The following is a 25,877-nucleotide window of genomic DNA, read 5'->3' on the forward strand; positions in this document are numbered from 1 at the left end:
GACCCCCAGGGGAAGGGGGTTTCATCAGTATTAGTCCCGTCCACCATCCCTCGCTACCTCCACAGTGCTGGATTATAGGCGTGCGCCACCACCCCGGCTAATCGCACTAAGACAAGTTGCAGCCATTGTTTTGTTCCAAAAGGTGGGCAAAATGTACACTCTGCGATGTGAAATAAGTATATTGTAAATACAGCACGTTTAAAAAATTGCGTGCATTGTGCTAAATCGTGAAAATGTCATCATATAGCCTGAATGTTCAATATTGTTTTGTTAATCTACCTTAGAGGACAATAAACATCCAGCTCCAATGGGTCCACGTAAGCTTCAAGTAACCGCGTTAAGCATTGCAGTTGTAGCCATATGAGATGAAAGCTTGCACTGGAGAAGTAATGCAACCGGTTATACTGTGCGAGGGTGTGGTATTGAATGGTTTACATTTTCTCTCCCGGGTTTAACGTCAAAAATAAAAAAAAGTACTACACTGTACGGCACGAGTGCGATGGAAAGCTTTTAAATGTCCACGTTTGTTCTGTGGTGTATTTATAGGGGCCTATTTTTAATGGATTGTCGACAAAGCCTGCCTGCATGAGTTTGTGCAACTGTAGATTGTGCACGAAGGGGAGGGGGACTTTTTAAAATCAAGCGTTGTGTATCCGGACACTTGGATCAGTGGCTGTGGCTAATGTGACACTTTGGATGCTGCCTTTGCTTGCCTGCACTCACGTGCAAATGTTTAAAATAGTTTAAATTGCATGAATGGGATTTCCTTCGAAAGATGGAAGAGCAAATCGGATATTTACTGCTTGAAGAATATTTCACGCTCTTTGCGAGTGTGTTGTACTGATAAGCAATAGTTTACAGGCCGACTGCTGCATATAGGCCCTTCCCAATAGAGTAAATGTCATGTGGGGGTTGCTTGACCATACTTCACTGCCCCGGTCAGTGGTGGTGGCGGGGGGTGCACAGAAGTGGTGTCCGGATATCACTCACCACCGATTGTAGCCGTGGCCTGGGGATACAACTCGGGTGACTTATCCCAGGGTTTCCGAAACTCCAGTCCTCGTGGTTCACGACGGTCCACCCTTCCATGTTTACCAGTCTTCTCCGTTCAAATACAAATCAAGTTGTTGCACGCTGCACGTACCTGATGATTGCTATAGACGCCACGTGAGGCACGGAGAGCACTGATTTAAATGGAGACGCACGAACTCTGCGCGTTGTTGAGGAACTTGATGGGTAATAGTGTATATCTGCAGAACGCAGTCCTGTATCCAGATGTAATTACATCCAGGGTTTGCGTGCTCATATAAATGCTGCTGGATAATATATGTCTGCATTGGGCCAATGGACTACTATATTCTACATAATTATATATTCTTAGATATCTGTTTTACCTGTCTATGATTATTCACAAAGAGATTGTATGTATGTGCTAATATGAAAATGCAGTAGTATAGCAGACCATCTGCAATCTAGCGACCGAAATTCTATTTCCGCTCACGACCAATGACAGTGACGATTATTTGAACTGGTCCTGGGCTTCAGCCTTAAATAAATACCTGGTGCAGCTGTAATTATCAGCACTGGGGTGACGAAGGCGGCCAAGCATGTTGCTGGCCACACCACCCCCTCGTGCGCCGTGCCAGATTTAAAAGGTGCACGCTAACAGCACTTGCCCCAACAGTCTGTTGAAGGTTAAATGGTGGGATCTTTGTCTATGTACATGCATGCCCCACATAATGTAGAGAGTGTGCTTAATTTCAATCAGCAGTATCTACGTGTCATGGTTTATGTTCAGTAGTCGTCAGGTCCGTGTAGCGCGACCACTTAATTACTCTTTCAACGGAGAAGATGGGTCAACACTGGAGTTGGTGTAACCCTAGCTTATTGAACAGACAAGTTCAGGTTTATTTTGTTTATCCAGGTGCTATCTCAAGAAACCAGGATATAGTCTCATTTTGCAAGTGTGGCTTGGGTCACCAAGACTGACAAAAGCAAAACAAACAATGGTTGGTGCAATTGTGTTATGTTCCCTTCGGCTCAAAATTCAGCCCCGGAGGCGCTCATGCAGGCCCTGGAAGACCTGGACTACCTGGCGGCGCTGGATAACGATGGGAACCTGTCGGAGGTCGGCATCATCATGTCGGAGATCCCACTGGACCCGCAGCTGGCAAAGGCACTGCTGGCCAGCTGCGAGTTTGACTGCGTCACGGAAATGCTCACCCTGGCCGCCATGCTCACAGGTTAGCCAAGGCGGCCGGTCATCGCGCATCGCCCGTGCCGTGCGCATGTCACCCGGGCCCCCTCCGCACGTGAACGTCGGCCACATTCACAGTTGTCCCTCTCTGCTTTCACCATGCACTCGGTACGCTTACACAAATTCAAAGGTCCCCCCTCGGGGCACATGCAGCCAACGTGTACCTATGAAAGCCGGCAAGGGACACTAAGGGGTGTTATCACCACCACCACCACGCACAGCCACCTTTGTCTCCCCAGTACTGTTGTTTACGCATTGCATCAGGTACCCCCATATAAGGTTTATTCATCCAGGGGAGGACCCAGGACCGGTTCGGGTATGAACCTCTAATGTTGATCATGGCTGGGTAATAAACCCCAGGTCGTCAGGTGCGTAGCCCAGTGAGCTAACCACTTTGCTACCGCTCACTGTGTGTCTATGCGAACAAGCGCACAAGATGTACACAATTATCATATGCTGACATAAGCTCATATGAGCAAGGATGCACAACAAACAGCTTCTCCCCGCCACAACCTTAACATGAAAATGTGTGTTCATGCCACCACCTGGGGCATCAGTATTGACATCCTACGCATTTGGCAAACCCAACACTTAACAAGCCTGCTTTAATAAAACAATAATATATAATGTATCCTCCTGTGTCAGCAGTTCTCCTGCTGTGTTTGTTTCACCTGATCACGGTTGCTTGTGTTGTGATCGAAACGTCGTAATCTATGAATTTTCTACCTACGTGACTTTACCGAAAGAACCAAAAAGTATGGATTCCTGCAGTCACGAAAGCTTCAAATCACGAATAATGTATCAAGTTCCTGCTTGAGTGAACATACACACATAATACAGGTTTACATTTTATATAATCATAGGGTGTTATACCAACTCTCGCTGTAAGGAAGATATTGACAGCTGCATGAATAGAGGTTAACAGAGGGTCTCAGTTGTGTGGTCGGTAAAGTTTGGCAGTCGGTGATATAACATGATGGACCAATGCATTATCGCCATTTCATCGTCTGTCCTACTTGACAATGTGACGACTGATATTTAAACTTTATTATTTTTCATTACTTATCCAGGAAAGCCACAGTGAGTCCTTCAACTTTTTTTTACGAGGTTCCTATTTTAAGATGTTTTCAGCCATTTAAAGATGAGTGTTTAATACACGAGTGTGAGAGGAAACCGGAGCACGCGCGCGAGGGGCGGTGGAGGCACCACTCTAATCTCCATACAGATGCAAACAGATGGCGATTAGTCCACTTGCTCTACCGCCAGTCAGGGTGTACGCCACCTCCTCAACGCCCACGGGATAAGGGAGTTTCACAACATCTGCGTGTGATCCACCAACCCTTGCTGCCTCTACAGCGCTGGATTACAGGCAGCCACGTGCATAGCCGCCACCGCCCGGCACCCCTGATTTGTTGTTATTTAATGACATTTAACAACAAATCCCTGCATTCCTTGTGCTGCCCACATTCCCCAACATACGCTTTTGGATCACAGTGCTCCCTCCGCGGTTGCGGAACGTGTGTGCGTGTGCTTGATCACAGTGTGCACACGGTACAAGTCGTTTGAGAGCGCCCGTACATGTTTTCTCCTCTGCGTTTTTTTTATTCTTGTGGACAGCCGGCCCTTGCTTTACGGCGCCCCCCGCAGGCGCAGAGGCGAAGGCGCACGCTGCTCACATCCGACATTTTCACACCGAGGGGGACCATTTCACCCTCATCAACATCTACAACGCCTTCAAAGCCGGTGGGGTAAAAGTTTGTATTTTTTTTTTTAAACGGCATCGTGTTTAATTTCAATCGGGCATAATTTTTTTTTATATATATATATAAGAATAGGTTTTTTCCCTTTCTGGCAATGAAACAGTTTGTGTTAAGATGTTCGAACACCAAACATAAACCTTTTGCAAGGAATCATGCCTCTATTAACCACACGTAGCTGCGGTGAGCATGCAAACAAACACATGCTCTGGTAATATTTGTATTGTCTTTGAAACTGATTGGTCTACACCAGAGACAGCCTTCTTGAGGGCCTAATCTCAACCAGTGTTAGACAAGAGAATGCCAAAAGGCATGCTGCGAACGGTATCATGTTTTTGTTTGTTGTACTTTCTAATTGAAGTTTTCTAGCCGGTTTCGTTCGTTCAGCATGGAAAAATTGCCGCTCGTCGAGTTTGTGCGCGATCGTTAATCACTTGGGCGATATTTGCAGATTTTAGTCGTCACCTTGCGTTGTAGCCAGTCTGCGAGAGAGATGTTGCTGCGCTGGTTGTTGCCCAGAAAATGAGACTCGAGGCATTCTCTGATAGATAATAAGATATATATTTTTTAATTCGCTGCATATATCATTGACACTGCCTTGACACAGAGAGCATATGGTCGAGTGAGAAGCCACAGATATTGACCGACTCGAATCTGGGGATTGCTTCTTACACTTTCTCACATGCGAAGACGGGAGAAAGAGCGAGTTCCAGCCATCAAGTCTGTACATCGCTCAGCCCTATTTCTCTTTCTGCTCTGAAGAAGGGCTCTTGCCCGTAACGTCATCCTATCAACGTGTCTATATTTTCCACTGATGAAGCATTGTTATTGACGAACACAGTGGGCTTCCTTTTGCGGGCCTTTGTGCCCCAATTCCAATGAAATCGCCTGATTAGTTTGCTTCATTCAAACTGTCTCTTGTAACCTTAATGAATCTTCGATGTCCATGTGCTGGAAGGTTTAGCCTGAAAACCTCAGTGAATGGGTTTATGCGTGTACACTCTCGAGTGTTTATCAAGCGTAATGCTGGAAGATGCTTGAGCTGACATTAAGTTTACATTAATTTTTTTTCAACCCCAGTTATAACTCAAGAGACCAGCAGAGTTACCTGGGTCACCAAATTGACAAAAACAAAAACCTAATTAAATAATGTACAGTCTTGAAGCAAATTTAAATCTGAGCAAAAGCAAGCTGATCTACAGTAGTCTTTGTGTGTGTGTTGTTTTCTAATTGAAACAAAGCTGATGGGGAGGAGTGGACGGTGGTTGTTGTTGTTGTTGTTTCGAATCGGTTTTCGTTTTTTGTTCTTCCCTTCCTTCCCCGCAGCGAACGAAGATGAGCGCTGGTGCCAGGAAAACCACATGAGCTCCGTGGTGCTGAAGCAGGCCGATGCCATCCGGGCCGAGCTGCTGGACATCCTGCAGAGGATCGAGCTGCCCATCTCGGCGGCCAACTTTGGCTCGGAACACAACACCGCCAGTATTAGAATGGCCCTCCTGTCCGGGTACTTCATGCAGGTGAGGCTTCTTCATCCGCGTTGCCACAGGCGCGTTTGACAGTGGTGATCACGTGCCGTCCGCTTCACGGCGGAGGTTAAAGATCCCCGGGGACGTGACGTCGTTCGAAACGAGTACGGCATCGTGTGCCGGCGTCACGCGGTTCCAAGGATTCCGATTTCGAAGCGTTTCCCGCTTTTTGTGTTTGCTTTGTTGTCCTTACCCCGCACCTCCGATTAGCACCGTCGGCTGCGTACGCTGCGAAAGACGTTCAACATACATACCGATGGGATGAAGCACGGCTATCGTCGCCCTCGACTGGCAGACTAGTGCCCACTTTACAGGCCGGTGCAGCCACCTTATGCTGCACAGAGACAGCTGCCACCAGGGGTGCCCTTTGAATGTATGAGATGAAATGTGATGTAAGGTGCTTTTATTTACTATGTCATTTAATTGCCATATAAATGCGAAACGTATAATTAATGTGCTTATATACATATGATGAGTAATATACACATCAAAATTATAATACTAATTTATAGGTGAAATTACTTTGCTGACCAGCAATTGTGAAGGGTGTGGTCAAACAGCTCTCTTGACCAACATGGCGTGGGGAGGCCTTCATCCATCAGTGGATTGACAAGAGGGCTGTATCTACGCACAATAGTTATTTTAAAACTCCTTTATCAATCCCCTTCTGGATGAAGTCTTGCCTGCACCGTGTCAATCTTGTAGCTCGTTTGACCTTGACCTTGCTGGTCAGTGCAGGTTGGTGAAGGGAACGTCTAGGAGAAGTGCAAGTACTACTTGCCACTGGTGTTAATCTTAGCTGGGAATCGAACTCAGATCGCCGGCTTCCAAGCGCAGTGTGCTCACCACTGCCCCACCGCTCTGTTCATCTTTATCTTGGGCACTAAGATATGAGTGACCTTTGTGGTAACAAATGTACATTAGTAAAATATGGAAAATTGAGTATCATTTTTTTTCTTTTGTAAGTGCTGTATAAATATGGTTCGTTTGCTCTGCTTAGCTCTTGGTTCAGCTAAGGCTACACCCAATTATATTTTTTATGCTGCAGAAGTTGTACACATTTGTACGAGAACCTGTTTCAAATTATCCCAAGGTGAGAATTGACTGGGTCAATGTAGTCATTTATAAAAGTTGACTTTGAGAAATCATTAGTTCCGTACTAGCAATGGCAAATAATGTGATCTTAGCAACACACAGGGCATGTTAGTCCATATGGCCAAGGAGCAGCAGTATATGATGCCATTAGCCATAACTCTTTTAACGTTTCCGGTCCAGCCTTAATGAGCCTAAGCTACTTTCCATTAGTCTTTATTAGAAGTGGTGTTCCTTTAAGAGGCCATTAGAAACTTTTTGGCAGCCTCCAGTCCCTTGTTAGCCAATGCCGAGTTGCCAAAATAAAATATAAAACATTTTATTGTTACATTTTTTGGCTGCTGTTGCAGGTTGCCCGGGACGTTGACGGCGCGGGACACTACCTGATGCTGACGCACAAGCACGTGGCGCAGCTGCACCAGCTGAGCTGCTACCGCGAGCTGGCGCCGGGCGCGCGCCCGCCGGCCTGGGTGGTGTACCACGCCTTCACTGTCTCCGAGGACAACTGCCTGAACATCGCCACCGAGATCTCGCCGGACATGTACGTTCTCCACGGCCTTCGGCAGAAAAAAAAAAAAATGCCACAGGCAGGGCCGGACGCACGGTTGTCTTTTGTCCCCCGGGAAACGAGCAGAAAAGATCTCCGCCCTCTTACCAATACAAATAGCTAAAACGGGCTGATGCGGCAATTGCTGTGAGCGAGCGCCTATGAAGGCCAGCATGGCACACAAGGGGGTTGTGAGGCCAGCACCACGCCGGGGGACAAGCACGTTGGATAGCAACAAGCGAGGGAGTCTGTACATGCGCAGTGAATTCTCTTTCTCTTCTGTTCGCGAACTGTGCAGGATGGTGCAGCTCGCTCCCCAGTACTACATGAGCAACTTGCCGGCCAGCGAGAGCCGTGACATTCTGCAGGAGGTGGTGGCGAGGCTGGCGGTTGCCAGGAACGGGGCGGAGGGGAACGCCGGGCTCCCGGATGACGAGGACGTGGCGACGGGGAAGGCCAGGTCCCGGGAAACCGGACGCGGCGCCTTGGAGCACCAGGACGAGGAGATGTGTGTCCTGCAGTGATGGGAAGCGACGTCACGGCGGTGGGGAGTTAGTTCTTGGGGGGGGGTGGGGGGGTCAACGTATTTGTTTTTCTCTCTCTCCACTCGAATATGTACACGTATGTTTTTTGTCTTTTTCCCTCGGTTCTATTTCAGCTGCGCTATCGGCTTTGTCTGCCATGCGACGAAGATGTCCGTGTGTGACTCGCAAAGCAAGTGCATCCGGGTGTTGTTGTTAGAGAATGGCCCGTGGAAGGAGGTGTCACAGAACTGCCTTTGAAGGCTCTTCAAGTGATGTATTTGATTTCCCAGTCTGGGCGCTGCACTTTCCCACGCACCCTGATACAGAGAAATGTTCATCGCATGGCATTCAAACTGATGACGTTCATTCTCCGAGCTGGAATTTGGCCAGATTAAGTATGCAACCAAACGTATCTTTTGCTGGTGTTTTCATTCCACAGTCATTAATGAGTGGGCTGAGACCATAAATTCACTACCCTCGAGAACCTGGTTTAATCACAGTGTCTGAAACCCAGAATCAACTCCAGGTTCAATGATCTGATCCTTGACCTGTCTGGCCACCTGAGGGTCAATATGTTAAGTATTCTTTTTACCCTTCTCAAGTTCCATCTTTTGGGAGTTCAAGTGTGCAGGAAACATTTTGGTATTTCCAAAAGTTATTTCCCCCCCATAGCGAAGAAAGCATTGTTATTTGGTGTGAAAGAGAAGGCTCGAAAAACGCTTAATTCAATGTTTAAACAAGGCTTTATTGAGGTTTGTTTAAATTCGAGTCATAATTTGCCGTGACTTTTGCACGTCATTTCAAGTCAATTTCAAATGCAAATTAACCTTATGATTTATACCCCACGGTGGTGGGATTTTTAACTAGTTCCCCTGGTATACAGGAATTCGTGGGTTCGATCCTGACCCTGACGCCTGCTGTCCATTTGGAGTTTGCATGTTCTACCCGTGGTCGCATACATTTTTTCTCCAGGTCCTCTGGTTTTTTTTCTCCACAATTAGAAAATTGTGTTTTGAGTATTTGGCCGCTATAAATGTCCACATGATACGCCACTTTTGTGAGCAATCATTTATTGGCCAGGTCATTTCTGAAAAATAACTATATAACTCAGTGAGCCTTACCTGGGAAAATAAAAATAATTATAATGAAGGTCACACACTCTAAAATAAGTGGCCTTTATTACTCGCCTATGCACTCAAGCTTACATGACGCTGTACGATTTTTTAAACAGAGAGCATTAGGGACACATGGGCAGGTGCCGCGTTGAACTTGGTACCTGTGCTGGTGCTTAGTTATATTCCTTTCCCACTGTACAATTGAGTCATGCCGGAGCAGTGCTGAGGAGGCATCAGGTTGATTTTCCACTGCAGAAGCCAAGCCGTTCTGCTGACATCACACGCGATGAACGAGTCGGCGCTTATAAGCGACGCAGTGACATTGCCCTCACAGGGCAATGACTGATGCCACGGACGATTGTCCCGCTTTGTTTGACCCTAAGCTACTAGATTCAGTTGCCTCATGAGACTGGAGTATAGCGGTTTGGTTCAGGCTTGGTACGGCAAATAGCCAGTGGAAAACAACCCGTGCTGTGAGAGCCCCATGCTAGCTCGGCTCGGATGTGCCAATGGAAAAGGGGTGTTAAATGTATATATGACAAATCCAGGATTTACTTTCTGCATTGTGACATTGCGGCAGTGGATAGATTAATGGCTGTGTTTCAACTCGGCGATGAGGCTGAATGTTTAATGCCCTTTTTTTAATTAATTCACCCCTGTTACTGTATTTCAAACATTGTCCATCAAGGTGTCCACATCAATCAGTTTTCTGCATCAACCCATGTAGGGTTTACCGGCCACCGAAATGTGACCTTGGTCACACGATGTCATGGATCGCGTGCAACATGGTTGCATCGGTGGCTGTACCAAAACCGCCCGTAGCTGTGCACTTCTTGAATATTCTGAGAATGTTAGAGAGCAGAGCTGAATTATTGACGTCTACTTTTATATTGAATGCATAAAGTTAACGAGGACAGCTGTTTAAAATCTCTTCGATGTTTACACGAAACGTTGGTACAAAATTTCGGGTAGCTCCTTGCTAAGCATTATAATTGTGCAACACTCCACATCCCGTGGTTTGAATAGTTAAACATCTATATTGCATGCATGAGAGGAATAATGGTAAGTTATTTGATAACAGCATCAGCGTATATTTATAGTTAATTCTGGGGAGGTTCTTGCACACAAAGCGAATAGCTTGTACGGTGATTTTTTTGGGAGCAAGTCTGTATATATATGGAAATTGTAGATAATTTATCTTGCAAATGTATATCTTGGCACAGGATGAGTAAATTCTGTTTTTGAACATTCTGTGTTTGGTAGAGCATTGTAAATTGGAATGCATTGCTACATTCGCGTATGTGTAACGCACGTCATGTGGTTCTGTGGTAGCATAAGACAATATTAAATAGTGCCAAAGTTGGAATCGGCGAGCAAGTGGCTTCCTAGTCCACTTTCATGCTTTATCTTTTATTTTGTGGATTTATTTTAGGTCCAGCCTACCTACTCTGGCTGTTCCACCATATGTAGCTTCCATTTCATGTCAAAATGTGTTGCCACGTGGTGCCAAAAATGCACTTAAGAACGTGCATGACCTTGATTAATAGTGATGAGGAATGTCATTCAATAAGTGAATCGGCGCAAAAGTACAACGCCCTTGATACAAAAGGGTTCACTGCTGTGACGCAGTGGTTAGCGCACCGGCAACCGCTCTATGATTCCTGGCTATGGCTTACATTGGTGGCGAGTGATATCTGAACTGGTTCTGAGCCTCCCTGCCCCCTTCATCGACTCGCGCTGACCAACGCAGTGAAGTACGGGTCAGACAGTGCCCATAACCGCCACGATGTGTGGAGGGGCCTTCATCCAGCAGTGGATTGACAAAGCTGAGAACATTATTTATTAGTGCACAGCAGCTTTATGTACACTTGTGTACAGGAATTAATTTATTTTCAAATTGAATAAGATCGCAAAATTCAACGTTCTCAAAGTGCATATATTACATTTAAAAACGCTTAAAACCGCCATTATAAACTTTTAAATGTTTTGCACATAGGTACAAATGGGTAATTGAATTGGTTGAATCCCCTTTCCTCAGGAAAAAATGTGGGTTTATTATTTTGTTATGATTGGTGGAATAAGATGATACGTAATGTCTTTTCATTATTATTTTTCCGTGAACAAAATATTTGAATTACTGTTGTATTTTGCACCTCAGAAAAAGGCTAACGTTGATTGTTGCATTTTTTTGTAATGATGCAAATGTATTGAAAATTGAGCTCTTTTTTTCTTAAGCCTCGCACACACAACTGTTTCCTAGTGTACGCTTGATGTGTCTTTCTTTCCAGAGGTAAGGAAATTTGTTTCTCTGAGTAGACACGGGGCCAGAGTACAGAACTACTTAAGACGTCGCAGCAATATCGTAACTTCATTTTAAGATAATATTTGCCGTATCTCCAAGTATATAAGAGGGTTTACAATGCTGGGCTTTATAAACTTGAGAAATATGTGTGGTCAGCACTACTCGTAAGTAGATTTTTACCGATAATAGAGCAACGTTAATGACGTGAATAATATTACGCGAATCACATTAATTAATACGATCAACATTAATAACAATATACACTACTTACCTCTGCACAGACCAGCTAAAACGGGGCACGGTGTCATGCCGGCCATGTTGTAGGGGTTGCGTTCCCGGCTGGTCCAGTGGAAAGTAATGACAATCCCGAGTAATATATCTTGCGAGTGAGAGTTACAATTTCACAATGATTCCCATATTTACTTTGACATGCATTCCGTTTTCCACTTACGACATTGCAGCCTGCCATACGTAAGGTACATCTTTAATATATTTTTCTTTGTTCTGGCCCCCTGTGTTCTACTTTCAGAACCAATCAAGATAGACTGAATACAAGTCATAGATCATGTAAACTGCTTTAAAAAAATTCTCAGCAATGTTTCTGTATTTTTTGTGTGTAGTTGTTTCCTAGTAAAATGCCTTGCTTAACATGCAGCGTATGTTTGCCGATTGACAGAAATGGTCATGCCATTAAATGTCTAAAAGGAAGGCCGATGGCAATTCACTTTTGAATGTTTGCAGCGCGATTGCATTTTTTTCAGTTTTACCAAATTGTTTAAAGCTTCGATGTTTAATGCATCCTCTGTTTCACTCGTGTTGTTCAGGCATGAAGTTTTGTTTTCCTTCATGCAACGCGGAGTTCACATGTTGCATCTGTGCACTTTTCTGTAATTCTGTATTCGGAATTGTGTGCGTGTATATATGAAGGGGGGAAACCTCGTTTGAGGAGTTGTGCTTCATCACCAGCATTGATGTGGCCGAGACACTTGAAATAGAGAATTTGGAGATAAAGTTTTGCTCGAATTGTTCCAATTGTCCTCGAATATTTAGCACTAATTATAGAGGTGATGGTTTTATTTCTTCGACAACAGGTTAAGCTATTTTAAGTTGGTAATTTTTTTTAAGTTTGAGTTTATGAACACTGATATTAAAGTCCGTTTCAACTGATACGGTAACTTGGGTGTGAATTTTTTTTTCACCTTTTTGATTGTGTAATCACAATACTATTTACATATATATAAAAGACAAAGTTGTGAATGTGTGTCTGTTCAAAATGTTTAGCGTAATTCCCGACATGCAACAAACTGGCCATGTGGGTACTTTCCAGATTGTGCACCATGCAAAAATAATTTTAAAAAAATTTGGGGGGTGGGGAGCTCAATAATGCATATATTTTTTGCATGACAAGTGAGCTGTGACGTCAAATCTGTCACGTGACCCGCGCATATGGAAGCGTAACGCATTGTAGTGTAGTGGTTTGCGTGCTGCGCTACGAACCCGGCGACCCGAGTTCGATTCCCGCTCACGGCCACCACCGGTGACGATTATTTTAACCGGTCCTGGGCCTCCCCTAGGTCGACTCAACCTCAAACGACTAACTGCTGTGGTGTGTGAACATCGCCACTGGGGAGACAAAGGCGGCCGGGCGTGGTGAATCCAAGTCCCGGGCGAAGCTGGGTAGTACAGCTAGTTAATACATATTTTGCATCCAGGAAAGCCTCACCGAGTCTCGAGATCATTTCTTGAAGAGGCTCCTGCTACATTGGGATATTTTGGCCAATGAATGAGCGCGTGCGTGGGATGTTAGAGGATACCAGAGCACCCGGGGAAAACCCCACAACAAATAGGAGCGGGTGACGTTCGACACTCCTGGCGACCCCGTGCCTACAGCACCGGGCAAGCCCTGACGGCCACCCATCTAAATACTAACCAGGCTAAGACCTGCTTAGCTGCTAAAATATGATGACATCGGGTGCATTGTGACTTTGTTGTATGACGTATGAGATGTGTCATGATATGTGACCTCGTATGTCAATCGCATAAAACAGAAAAAAGGGAGTCTTACAGATTAGTGCATATAATGGCACAAGCGTTTTATTTCATCATCAAAATTGACGCTGACACCAAGCTAACTCTGCTACGGCAACATGACAAGAATTTGTACCAGCAGGCAACTATTTGGCTTCAATAATCTCCAATATTGCTTCTTTTTTTTTGTTTCAGCAACTGGTTTTGTCAGTGGCAATTTTTGTTTCTCTCTTTTCTCTCACATGCGCACAACCCACGAGAGAGCAGATTGGCCTTGGTGCGCTGCTGAACATTTTTAATCTGCTTCTCCCACTCGGTCAAGTATGGGTTGTAGACGTTAACACGTTCAACATGCACTCATTCTGTTCACCCCCCGATCCAACTAACAGCAAGCAGCGTGAATTGCGCGCGCACTTTGTGTTGTCATTTTCTAAGGTGCTTTTTGTTGTTACTTTAGTTATCAATGTGACAGGTGGGATTGGTCTTAAAAAGGGGCGCTTAGTTTCCCTTCCTCTTGCTGTAGCCGTAGCTATCCGTGACCTCGCTGCCCTCCTCGCTGCCGTTCCTCAGCGAGTAGCCGCTGAAGAAGTCGTATCCGCCCAGGTACTTGGGCATCTGCATGGAGGTGCGCAGCGGGCGCGACTGCAGCAGGAAGCTGGGGCTGTTGACGGGCGACACCGACGACTTGAAGGAGGAGCTGATGGTCAGGCGGGATTCCTCTCCCTCCAGGAGTTTCCTGGCAAAACACGATGCGCGTCCGACCAACAAACGGCGGCCGCACGGAATGTCACGGCGCGTCACGGGGGCACGGCGGGGGGTAAAAGTGTCGCAGGCCCCGAAGGACAAAAAGATGAATAATCCGACATCGATGTGCGTGCTGTGAGTTTTGTGTGCCCAACCATTTAACAATGAAAATTGATCAGTGGGAAAAATTTGTATTGTGAAAATGGTGCTGTGTTTCTGATGGTGCTTTTATATCCTTTGCAAAGAGACAGTAATGTGTTAGGTGGAGTGCAGCGGTGACGCAGGTGGTTAGCGCCGCACTGCGCTATGAAACCCGGTCACCTGAGTTCCAATTCCTGACTCTGGTTAACGTCAGTCGCGAGTGGTCCCTGAACTGCTCTTCCACCTGACCCCACCCACTCCACCCTCTTCACCATCCACGCTCGCCAGCGTGGTGATTTATGATCAAACACAGCTAACACGGCACGGTGAAGCCGTTGTGCAGCAGTCGATTTACATAAGATAATTCATTATTATTACTACCATTGCAATCTATATATTAAAAAAAATGAATATTCATACACTAACCTGTACGCTGCAATTTCTATGTCCAATGCCATTTTGACATTGAGAAGGTCTTGGTAGTCCCTCAGGTATCGTGACATCTCATTCTTCGTTGACTGCAGTTCTTTTTCCAATTCAGGGATGAGTTCCTGCAAACAAATGGTATAGCATCTCATTTAAAATATTACAATATACAGCTTATAAACATTAACAATCGTAATTATATTATTTGAATAGCTTCATTATTTATACCTTTGTGTTTTTTGTTGTTGCAGGTCTCTAAGTGTGAATTATGGGCTTTCCACCATTCTCACGAAAGGGGAACACGTGGCGCCTTTTCGTTGACATTTGACTGGAAGTAAAAAAAAAATTCTGGAAGCAAAATGTGCCCTTGTCTGCGTCGCGCCATCGGGCAGCTTGTATCACGACCCATCCCCACCAGACATCACCCCCCCCCCACGTCACCCGAATCGCAACGTGCCCACGCGCCAAGTTGAAATCAAAGCGGGGGCAACGGCGGTGGTGAATATTTAACACCCAATAGGGTTCAGCTTTGTCTCGTGCATTAACATTGACGCAGCGACACTGCAGTGTTGCAGTGCGGCTCAACGGGAGAGATTTTAAAACAAAGACACGCGAATGCAGTGTTGAACTGCATTCATAATCTTCTGTATTCTTTGCTATACATCAAAATCCCGTGATGCATTATTATTTTTTTTATCACCGAATGTGGTAACATCGCCCGCTGAGAAATGTTAAAAAACTAAAAAAAGCAAGTCATCGATGGGTTTGTTTTTTAAATCACAGTTGCTGTGAGCACAGGCCCAAAAGGCCACTCAACAAAGAGCAACGTTGAAGGTGTAACAGATAAGAGCTAATTCCGTCTCTTTAAATCGTGAGCAAGGTCGCGATAGCTCAAGGATAATACGCCGCTGGGAAGGAATCCCAAAGGCGCGCAGTGCGTGGACACTAAAAAAAAAATCCCGAACGTCTTGCAGCCCTCGTACCTGCAAGGGCTCCAACTCCTTCTGGTGCCGTTCGTCCAGATCCTGGATCTGCTTCTCCAGGGACTCGATCATGTCCTTGATGGCCTCTGACTCCAGCGTCTTGTTCTGCACGTGGCGTCGGTACTCGGAGACTTCCTCGCGGGCGACGTGCACGGCCTCCGTGTTGCGGTTGGCGTTCTCCGACAGCACCGTGAACTTGGTCTTGAACCACTCCTCGGCCGACTGCATGTTTTTGGCTGCGAGTACCTCGTATTGGGCGCGGATGTCGCGCAGCGCCGACGTGAGGTCGGGCCGGGCAACGCTCATCTCCACCGTGATGTGCGCGCTCTGGATCTGGGCCTGCAGGTCGGCGATCTCCTCCTGCTGCACCTTCTTGAGGAAGGCGATCTCGTCAAGAAGCGAGCCCACCTTCTGCTCGAGCGCCACGCGTTGCACCGCCGCCTCGTCGGCCGCCTTCCTCACCTCGTCGAGGGCTCCCTCCGACTCCTCGCGACGTCGCCTCTCCTCGTCGTGCTTGGCTCGCAGGGCGCCCAGCGCGCCCTCCATCTGGTCGCGGCCACCCTTGGCGCTGTTGTACTCGCTCTTGCACTCCTCGGCCAGGGCGCGCAGGTCACGGATCTCCTGCTCGTACAGCTGCTTGATGTTGGAGGGGCGCATCTCCTTCTGGCGCAGGATCAGCGCCTCGGCCTCCAGCACCTTGTTCTGCTGCTCCAGGTGGTGCACGCGCTCGATGAAGCCGGCGAAGCGGTCGTTGAGGTCCTGCAGCTGGTCCTTCTCTTGCGTGCGGATGGACTTGAGCTCGTTGCCCAGAGACTCGGCCTGGGACAGGTCGATCATGTCGGACGTGGCCGGGATGGACATGCTGGAGTAGCGGGAGTGCGTGCGTCTGAACGAGCCGACGGGAACGCCCAGGGTGGAGCCGACCGACACGGAGCGCGTTCCGTAGCCGGCGGCGCTAACCTTGTAGCCGGGCATCTCGTAGCTGGCTCGGTACTTGGTGGGCTCGCCAAAGTACCGCCTGTAGATGGACGTGACAGCAGAGTCGGATGTGTAGGAGCTCATGGTGGCGGAGGTGGGAAATTGTTCAATTTGTTGGGAGCAGGCAAGAGAAGGAGGAGCGCAGGACCCGGGAGCTTTCTGCAGGAGTGAGATGCTGTGAAAGCGGGGCTGGGGCTTTTTATGCGGCTGCCGTGTCTGACGCTGCAGAATCTCTCCACCCCAATTGATTCATCTTCTGCCGCACCCAGCCAGGTCCCCACTGCAGTTCTGGGGCTGGCCGGCCAAACGGAGCCCGTGCCTGCTCGCAAGGTCAACGCAAAATGAGAGGCGTTGTGACAAGCGCAGCAAATTAAAAACGAAACATTTGGGTTTGTGAAAGCGTGCGCACATTTGTACTTTTTTTGTTATTAATATTGTACAATTATTTTTTTCGGCAAATATTTATTTTCGGTTTCGAATGCTTTATTTCTGGACTGTGACCATGAATAATTCAGTAACGACAAAATATATGTAGTATTTATGGTCCATTCAGAGCCAGCTGCCTGTCCCGTTTGCCAACGACACATCATAAGATCACCCCCACTCAGCTGGTCCAGGTGGTACTGACCCAACCAAGACTGGCTTGTAGTCCAGTGTCAAAGTCTTATGGATGTGCCCATTTTTTTTACGTTAAAGGGGTTCTGTATTACCTGTGTATAAAAACAAATGTATGACTTTGCATAGATACACCAAAAATATGAATGAACTCTGGATGCAAATTTGATCTGAGGTATTGAAATTATTTCTTCTGCAATGTTGAGAGTTAACATAAATATGGATACGGCCATTTAAAAAGCAAATAAAAGAAGGCGTGTACATGTCATTAAAATATGCAAATGTAGATATGGTCACTTGCCATTTAATGTGCCGAAAAAATATTCAGAGGTAAATACACAAATGCTCATTGAATAACATTTTACCATTTGCATTAAATGTTAGATTGTTTATGCATAGTGAAGCCAACTGATTACTAATTAGATGATGAATAAAGCTATTTGTATATGATGGAATTATTCCAAATGCACATGCGCATTGTGATGAAACATTTTATACAAAAACATGACGTTTATACCCCGTCAATAATTGAGCAGACCGTTACATATTTGTGAGGCCGCGTGGCTTTTATGTTTTATAAACTGAATGCACTGCTGCACCGTGTGTGGGGTTAAAATCCGCCGAAACTACCGCAATACCTAAATCTTACTAAACGTTCTGGTTGATAAATATTGCTCAGAAATCGCTGAAGAACCCCGCGCTAATGAAGGTTCGGTGTACTTGCGACACCCTATGCAAATGTTTGGTGCAGGGTGGGCATGCACCTTGAATGTGCAATGTGGACATACTTGCACCGTATTATTAATTGATATCATTAACAGACATCCTCAAGAATGGAGCAGCTTTAGTGCGGGTTTTTTCCCAGAGTACAGCACGTGAACACGTCATATTTGAATATAACTTAATATTTGGAAATCGTAACTTATATATCCTGGATATCATTGCAAATTGGATGTTCCATCTCACGAGACTACTCAGATAAAATACTTTATTAATGATACTAAATATATGTTAGTACCGTACACAATTGATTGAGTATCTCTCCCACCTTGCGTTATTTCACAGACATCTGTACAAGACAGGAAAGCGTGGAAACGATCGAGAGAGAGGAGATACATTTTAACACCGCATGGCCATGTCCGGTTACTACGGTCAGCGCTGTGTGGGGTGGAGGGTTTTTTTGTGTGTGTCCCGTTCCCATTTTGTTCTCGGCAAACAGAGACAAGAGATTAAGTGGGGGGGGGGGGGGGGGGGGGGGCTTAGGGCGGCACCGACTGCATTGGAGAGCGCAATCGCAGGTGTCTACGGCCGAGTAATTGGAGCGGAGGGAGCGGCTCCGGGGCCTCGATGCGATCGATCGATCGCTGAGGTCGTTTGGCGCAGAGGACGACTTGGGTGTGGCAGGCGGGAGGTGGGCTATGCGAAGGACGTTTTCCCGCAGCCTCCTCCTCCTCCACCCACCCCCCGCACCACCACTGACTGTCGTCAGTCTGCAAGTATAAATCCACCCAACCCCCCATACCCAACAAGGCACGCACAACACGCGCGCACACACACACACAACAACAACACAAAAAACATTACGCGGACAATTATTACATCGTCATTGATTTATGCCCCGTTAAAAACGTCAAGCCGCGTGCGGTTGCTGTTTCACGCAGAAATAAATGTTACAGTATAAGGGTTCGTAACACGTGCGTATGGTTCCGAAAGCGTTAATCGGGGAGCGTTTGGTGATGATTGGTACTCGTTAATGCATACGTCCGTTTGTGTTTTTTGCTCCTTGCCAGGCCGTGGCTGTTTGTAATTCAAGGGCGTGTCAATGTTTTTGCTGCACAGCGCCAGATCTGCAAGCAAGACAACTTCGGAATCAGAATTGTTATTTGTTCTGGAGAAATCCGATGAGCTATGAAGCACAGATGTCTAGTAGAGGGTGGGTCAGAAGGTTGAAACAGCAAACAATACAGAAATAACGATAGGAGTGCAACGTTTAAGAAATGTAACCAATTTACGAAAAATAAAGAAATACACGGATCGTTACCTTTTTAAAATTTTAACCAGGTAAAGCACACTGAGCTATTTATATTTATTTCAGAAGCGACCTGGCCACAAATGATAGCTCAACGAAGTGGCTTTTACCATGTGGACATTTCTAACACCACCTATTAATCTTAACGCGCGTTAAAAAAAAAATGCCGACGGGTGGATTCATGAGAGACTCGCGCGAAGACGTCAATGACACTGAATGCGTCGCTGCTTACGACGTTTGAACGTCGAACGCCGGTTAGAGGTGAGAAGCTGGTGGTGACATTCAAACACGTTTACGTTCGAAGGAGGTCAATTCGAATTGCTGTGTGTAGGTGCATTGCATAATGTTCCGAGCAATTTCAGTGGCAGCATCAGCGTTTCTTAATGCAGCATTTTACAAAAGGGTCTGATTCTTACGTAATGGCCAATTAGATGGCTAGGATATATGATGAAATTGTCAGTCCTCGTGTGGTATTCCGAGTACATTGTCGTTTTTCCCCCCAATGATTTATAATAAGTTACAAATATTTTCATTATTGTAAATGTGGACAGAAATATAACACTGCGTGCCATCAAGAAAATCGATCTAAATGCGGACAATCTCATCATACTCTGTCTGAGATGCCAAGCAAAGTCCAGTTTGGTTTGTACTTGGAAGGGAGTACGTGAGGGCTTGGGAGGGCTACGAGATGCCCTGGAGATGGCAATGCTGAGAGTAACAAGCGGATTAATCACCATGTGTTTCCAAGAAGAACGCATAAGTGTGGTCACCACAACTACGCCTCTGTATCAGGAACGAAACAGGTGGACTTCTCCACAAATGTAACTGTCGCACGATGAGCTAAATAAACAAAACGGGCGATGAAGCTAATTGTAATTACTGGCGAAACGTCGTACTCAGATTGTAAATGTTGTGGCTTGGCTCTCCAACACACCGGGTGTGCTGTACTAGTAACGACTTGGCACGTTCTGTTTACGTGACAACCCTTACAAAATTTTGATTTAAAGCTTTCGCGACTGCAGTGATTCATATTATTGGTTCTTTCGGTAAAGTCACGTTGAAGGGAAACAATTAAATAATAATATATATAAAACAATACAATTCTCACGACGTTTCGACTGCAACACAAGCAGTCATCATCAGTTGTGAAAACCAACGGCAAGAACATTTGAAATGAAGTGGCGGTTGTATTTATTTATTTTTAAACGTTAGCACCACGGACAGCGATTTGACAGTTTGTTTAGATGGATGAGTCCATGTATGTTCGGAAAAGAGAAGGGGGGAGACGAAAAATTAATGTATGCTGTCTGAAAGCCACCGTAAGCGTGAACAATCAATTAAGACCCGAAATGGTTTATCGAATCCTTCCAATGATTGCTAAGCCAGAATCCATCTTCTCGGTTGAAATTGTCTCTGTGTTTGTATATGTGGATAGCCTCATGAACGAATCTTACTAGTTGGTTGTGTCGGGTGGTGGCGGGTTTTAACGACACATTTATATATTTACGCGATCTAACCCAAAAATAAAAAACCTCCCATGGATGATATTGGTCGCGATAGCCTACTACGTGTTCGACTGGGGATAGAGTGTGGGTCTTTCTTCGCATGCTCCACGTTTCCTTGCACTCGTGTGAACGCTCATTAGTTGGCTGAAAACAAATAACAAAAAAAACACCAATGCAGGACTCTCGTGAACAAAAAGAGTTTTGCGATTCAGTGTGGCTATATCGGTACATTATTACAGTTACATTATCACACGGTAACGTTGATCCTTGCCTGAGTATCGATCGTTCAACGTTAACGTGCCGTTTTATTGAAGGACTACTGTGCTGTGTTATCTTGGTGTGGTCTGGGACTGTTTTGTTGTTTTTGCTGTCTTGCTCAAGCTTGATAAATCAGAATTATATATCTACAGGGTGCTTCAAAATATTTTGTACACTTATATGGGACTATCGTTTTAAAATGGGGAAAAAAATAAAATAAATTACGTAATAACAAATGTATGTTCATAGCTTCAAAACGTCAAAGAGTATCCACTTGTTCGCCATCATTGTCAACACGTGCCTGGAATCTTCTCCAGGTGGTCTGCAGAGCCCGGAGGCGGCACATTTCTCGTGGTATTGTTGCAAGTTCTCCGAAGTGTTAACTTGTTTTTGAAGCACCCTGCATATGTATACATATTTGGTGATTTTCTTACCATGCACAGACGTGCATGTGAAAGCGCCGCGCGATACAGTGCCCATCTTTGTTCGATGGCTGGCCAAAAGCCACTGCGAGGATGACCGGAGTTTGCTTCATGGCTTCAAGCTACAGAGCCCTGCAAATATGTTGTCCCGCTGGACAGCTCTCCGATGCGTTTTCTGGTTGTACCGCTGATTGCTTTGGCATGATGTCGCAACGTCGCACTCCCGAGTGCTGGGAGCTTCTTTAGGAACTGAATAATGCTGGAATATTGCAGCTGGTGTTACAGCTAATATTCATCCAGCGACTGGGGATAGAAACTCTCTACCCTTCTCAATCTGGCTCTGCTTCTGTGATTTGTCGGTCGTAAAATATGTGCTGTGCTCAATAGAATTCTCTACATCGATCCGCTTTTTTCTCCAAGCTGCAAGATTTAAATTACAAACTCATTAAAATTGCAAGTCTCAGAGGGGCCCCGTCTCCTTGCATGTGGTAACAGCAACGGGCTGCATGTAACTGAGGGCACAGATTAGTTTGTTTTTCTCTTGCATGTGAGATTATTCTAAGCTGGTGTGTAGGATTATTTTTAAATCAATTATATATAGGGTGCAATACATTTGTCAATGCATCGCGAGTGAATAATAAAAACACACGTTATATTCTGGACACAGAAATGTTTGCATTGATAACGGTTATTCAAATAATTAATTTTGATACAATTTTATATTGCATGTACAATCGTACATGTACTGCCCTTTTTTTCAATCCACTGCTTGATGAGGGCCTCCGCATGCTTGTGCACGCCACGGGGGTTATTTGACCATACTTCACCACGCTGGTTTGTGTGGGTTAGTGAAGGTTGGGGAACGTAGATGTGAACGTGTATAAGTAAAGAGCAGCAAACAAGAAAGGATGATGCTGCACTCTACTGATAGCCTTGACCCGCTGCCTATAACACCTTTGGTATATGCACGATGTTCACACATCCAAGCACTGTCCAGGCACAACCCTGGTTAGTTTCTGAGATCTGACGGGATCGGGCGCATTCTGGGTGATTTGGTCTTAGGATGAATATTATACTCAGTTGTAATACAGGATAAAGGCATGGTTTTGTAAAATAAAATGAAAATTAAACATGCTTGGGCAAAATAGTCTATATAATTCAGGTCTGGTGAGTAGACCTCGACTTTGACATTTAGCTCCTGAACATATTGCCACACGCAAGGATGGAATAGCAGATATCGTGCTGCTGTAACACAGTCAAATCTGTAATGCTCTTGAACATCACCGTTGTGGGTGCAGAGTGCCAGTTGTACATAATGAATGGGATTTTAAGTGAGCCTTCTATTTTAAATAAGTCAACAATGTCTCATATATCCATCTCCACGTACAAATAGTTACACAATATTTCTGACACAACCCAACCCTGCACAGCCTTCTGGGAGTGTATCATTTCAGCAGCATTGCTTCAAGGCCAGCAAACTCTGGAGCAGTTTAGGCTTACAGTGTCTCATCAGCAGTGTCAGGCTTGCCTGAATCAATGCCCGTGAACTGATAATCTTTTAGGCAAGGACTCTCTTCTTTACACTACGGGGTCTTTGTTTGACACGAAATTATAAAATGCGCGTGAGCCCTGCGTTAGGAGCTGTCATCACTTGCCCTGAGCTATCACCTTTTGATGAAAAGTGGAGACCATGAAGCGAATGAAGCCAGCGAAATGTGGGTATTGGTACGTTATTGACGAACTGGCTATCCACGATTTTGGCTATTCGCCAATCGCATCTGGAACTCTACACGATTGCATCGAGAGAGAGAGAGAAATAAAGTTATGAGATATAGTAATGAGAGAGAAAGTGATTAGATAAAGAGATGAGAGGAATATTTTTGTGTTATAATAATTTTCACGTATTTAATAGCTTATTTATATATGTATTTAAGGTAATTCATTACATAGATCTTCATAGCCCAATATGATTATCCGAAAAAAATTGCAATTCAATAAGAACTCCAGAACGTATCCCTCGCAAATAACGAGACAATACTGGACTGATGTTCGTGTGAATGCATTGCCTTGTACTTATGCGAACATTGCACTTTAAAAATTAAACATGAAGATTAGTGGCCAGGTGGCTCAGGAGTCGGTGCTCCGACCCAGTTTTACTGAGTCTGAGGTTCGATTCCTGATATCAGCCACCTGTGGTTCAACCGGGTTCTCAAGTGTAACGAGTTGGTGGTCTCATCTCTGGATAAAAATGACTGCAAAGAAAACTGCCCTGTGCAATTTATTTTTTCACTTTAAAAGCAACATCCCGTTGTAGTGTTTGTAAAAAGGGCATGTGACAAAAACTCAGTGCCCACTGAGTGTGACTCAAATAAATCACTCGACCGGATCTCAAAAGTAGTTCTTTGGTATCCACTTATCCGGGCTGTCCTCCAACACACGGGGTGATGCGCTGCTCTGTAAGTGGTCAGAATGCACAAGTCGTTTGTGGCATAATGCCAAGAGCACATTGGAAACAACACTGCGCAAAAGACCAAAATAAAATTCCCAATAACATTTTAGTGGTTGAAATATATCATCACACACTGTTTTTGTGCCAATAAGATGGTATTAAGTAGACACTGATGCTAATATAGCAATGCCCTCTGTAGATCATATGTTTCAATGGGGGCCTTGGCGCGTGTGTGCCTGTTTACAGGTTTGGCTCACCGTCACGGCTCTCATAGCGATGAGTCGGTGTGAGTGTCGGTAACAGAAGCGGACCTGTCCCCCCCGCCGTGATGTATTGCCAGCTCATAATGGATGTCAGCGCTGCGTTAGAGGCAGTGCCCGGCAGCCTGATGATTGATGGCAGATTTCATTGAGGTGACAACCGCCGATCCCATATGAAAATCGGGCTGTTCACAAATTCCTTCACGCTACCCGGAGGGCATAGTATTGAGCGCCCTCGCCTGATTTGCATGACAAAGTCAGTATTTAAATGTTCAGATCTTATTCATACTTACTGTAGGGTTTTTTTTCCCCTCCCCGGGATCTATCCTGCAGCTGGGTTATATCGCGTGAATATGGACGCGTCGTCCACAACTCTGGCTGTCGCCTGGTGATGCTCGTTGCAATTACTGGCGTAACGTCGTACTCGAATTGTAAACGTTGTGGGTTTACTCTCCAACACACCGGTGTGCTGTAACGAGTAAGCAATTGGCTGGTTTTGTTTACGCGACACTTTACCAATTGGCTGTGTCAGGGATAGTGGCGGGTTTATCGACACATTTATGCTTACGCGATCTCACCCACAAAAAAACCCATCTATTGTGGATAATATTGGTCGCGAAAACCTACTGCTACTGCTGCTGCGTGTTAAACTCGCTACGGTGCATTGACAGTGAGCGAAACGCACCACCGATGGCGATGAGACGCATCCGACCCGGTGCTGTGTCGCGCCCAGATTTTAGTAGTTGGGTCACTGAGGGAGAGGGGCTGGCAGGCGGGGAGAAGGGAGGAGAGAATGCTTGAGTGGGGGATTTGGTTGAGTGAGGTTTTTTTTTTCTCTTTCGGGTGGCGATGAGCAGAGGCCACTAATCCGCTTCGAGATTTCGCAGGTTCCACTCCACGCCGACCGGAGCAGATGTGCTCATTAATGCTGGGATGGCTACAGCAGGCAGTAGACATTTGTCGTGTGTTTACCTGAGGTCTAACCCAGAAATGTATTGATCGGACGAAAGATGCCGCTACCGTCCACAGTTAAATGAACAGGTGCAGGATATTGAAGGCACGTGTTGGTGTGAAATAGCAAAGGGGGTCAGTGTGTTAGCCGCGTCTCTCCACAAGGAGGCACTATTTCTCCATTAAACCGTGTACATACACTACGCATGTAAAGCATATACACTAAATAACTAACTGTCGATATCTTAGAAACATTATACAATATACGTGCACAATATAGATACGTAACTTAATATATAACATACTATACATGATAAATACACTATGCACACACAATATTCATACACCACTTACTGTCCTTATAATACACACATGCTTAAAAAAAACACTTTTATTTTAGCAGGTAAGGGCCACTGAGCCCTATAGCTCTTTTTTCAGAAGCGACCTGGCCACAAATGCTAGCTCAACAAAGTGGCTTATCACGTGGAAATTGATATCAGCCAAATACTCTGAACGCGTGTTTCTAAATGTGTAGGGGAAAACCGGAGGACCCGGAGAAAAATCCACGCGACTACGGCGAGAGAGAGAGAGACACGCAAACTCCAAATATACATCACGCGTCAGGGTCGGGATCGAAAACCACGACCTCCTGCGTACCAGGCGAGCTAGTTGACATCTCCCCACCGTGGCGCCCAATACACATATTTGGGCAGCAGGTTGGCCCAAGTGGTCACAGGTTGTGCCTCACGGCATGAAGGTCCACGTGTCCGATTGCTGATTCGGGCGCTTTTCTGCGTGGAGTTTGGACGCTCGCCCCTCTGTTCCCGCGTGGCTCATCTCTGGGTCCTCCGGTTTCCTCCCGTGAGCTAAAACGCGACAAAAAACACGCAATGAAATTGATCAGTTTAATATTTAGTAGGCTTTCGCGACCAATATTATTCATAATAAAGATTTTGGGTTAGATCGCG

The 25,877-nt window shown here is 45.6% G+C and overlaps 2 protein-coding genes and 1 long non-coding RNA gene across 6 annotated transcripts in view; 2 read left to right on the top strand and 1 right to left on the bottom strand.

The window, feature by feature from the left end:
- The window catches only part of LOC116941312 (ATP-dependent RNA helicase homolog DQX1-like), a 30,441-nt gene extending 18,154 nt beyond the window's left edge, over positions 1 to 12,287 (top strand). For all 4 annotated transcript variants that reach the window (XM_032952232.2, XM_076066327.1, XM_076066326.1 and 1 more), the window contains exons 9-13: positions 2,052 to 2,243; positions 3,875 to 4,000; positions 5,341 to 5,531; positions 6,983 to 7,173; positions 7,478 to 12,287. In XM_032952232.2, coding sequence (XP_032808123.1) covers positions 2,052 to 2,243; positions 3,875 to 4,000; positions 5,341 to 5,531; positions 6,983 to 7,173; positions 7,478 to 7,703 — 926 coding nt within the window. In that variant the 3' untranslated portion in view covers positions 7,704 to 12,287. The remainder of the gene's footprint in view (positions 1 to 2,051; positions 2,244 to 3,874; positions 4,001 to 5,340; positions 5,532 to 6,982; positions 7,174 to 7,477) is intronic.
- Positions 12,288 to 13,192: 905 nt separating this feature from the next.
- LOC103091732 (neurofilament light polypeptide) lies at positions 13,193 to 16,653 on the bottom strand. The gene is made up of 3 exons (XM_032952230.2): positions 15,443 to 16,653; positions 14,460 to 14,584; positions 13,193 to 13,884 (listed from the first exon to the last, which is right to left on the bottom strand). Exons 1-3 carry the CDS (start codon positions 16,502 to 16,504, stop codon positions 13,647 to 13,649), a joined length of 1,425 nt encoding a protein of 474 aa, XP_032808121.1. The 5' UTR covers positions 16,505 to 16,653; the 3' UTR covers positions 13,193 to 13,646.
- Positions 16,654 to 18,276: 1,623 nt separating this feature from the next.
- Positions 18,277 to 21,909, top strand: LOC142924276 (uncharacterized). Its single transcript, XR_012941462.1, has 2 exons — positions 18,277 to 18,531; positions 18,826 to 21,909. It is a non-coding gene; the product is annotated as an uncharacterized LOC142924276 (long non-coding RNA).
- The last annotated feature ends 3,968 nt before the right edge of the window (positions 21,910 to 25,877 follow it).

Source organism: Petromyzon marinus, chromosome 11, assembly GCF_048934315.1.
Source record: "Petromyzon marinus isolate PM22_M1 ecotype Great Lakes invasive population chromosome 11, UKy_Petmar_22M1.pri1.0, whole genome shotgun sequence".
Lineage (NCBI taxonomy): Eukaryota > Metazoa > Chordata > Hyperoartia > Petromyzontiformes > Petromyzontidae > Petromyzon > Petromyzon marinus.

Bases quoted from the DNA above. Each gene is read 5' to 3' on its own strand.
- LOC103091732 (XM_032952230.2), bottom strand. From the start codon at position 16,504: ATGAGCTCCTACACATCCGACTCTGCTGTCACGTCCATCTACAGGCGG. The intron at 14,585-15,442 runs GTACGAGGGCTG...ATTTGTTTGCAG, and splicing joins AGGAGTTGGAGCCCTTGCAG to GAACTCATCCCTGAATTGGA. The intron at 13,885-14,459 runs GTTAGTGTATGA...GTGTTTTGCCAG, and splicing joins ATAGAAATTGCAGCGTACAG to GAAACTCCTGGAGGGAGAGG.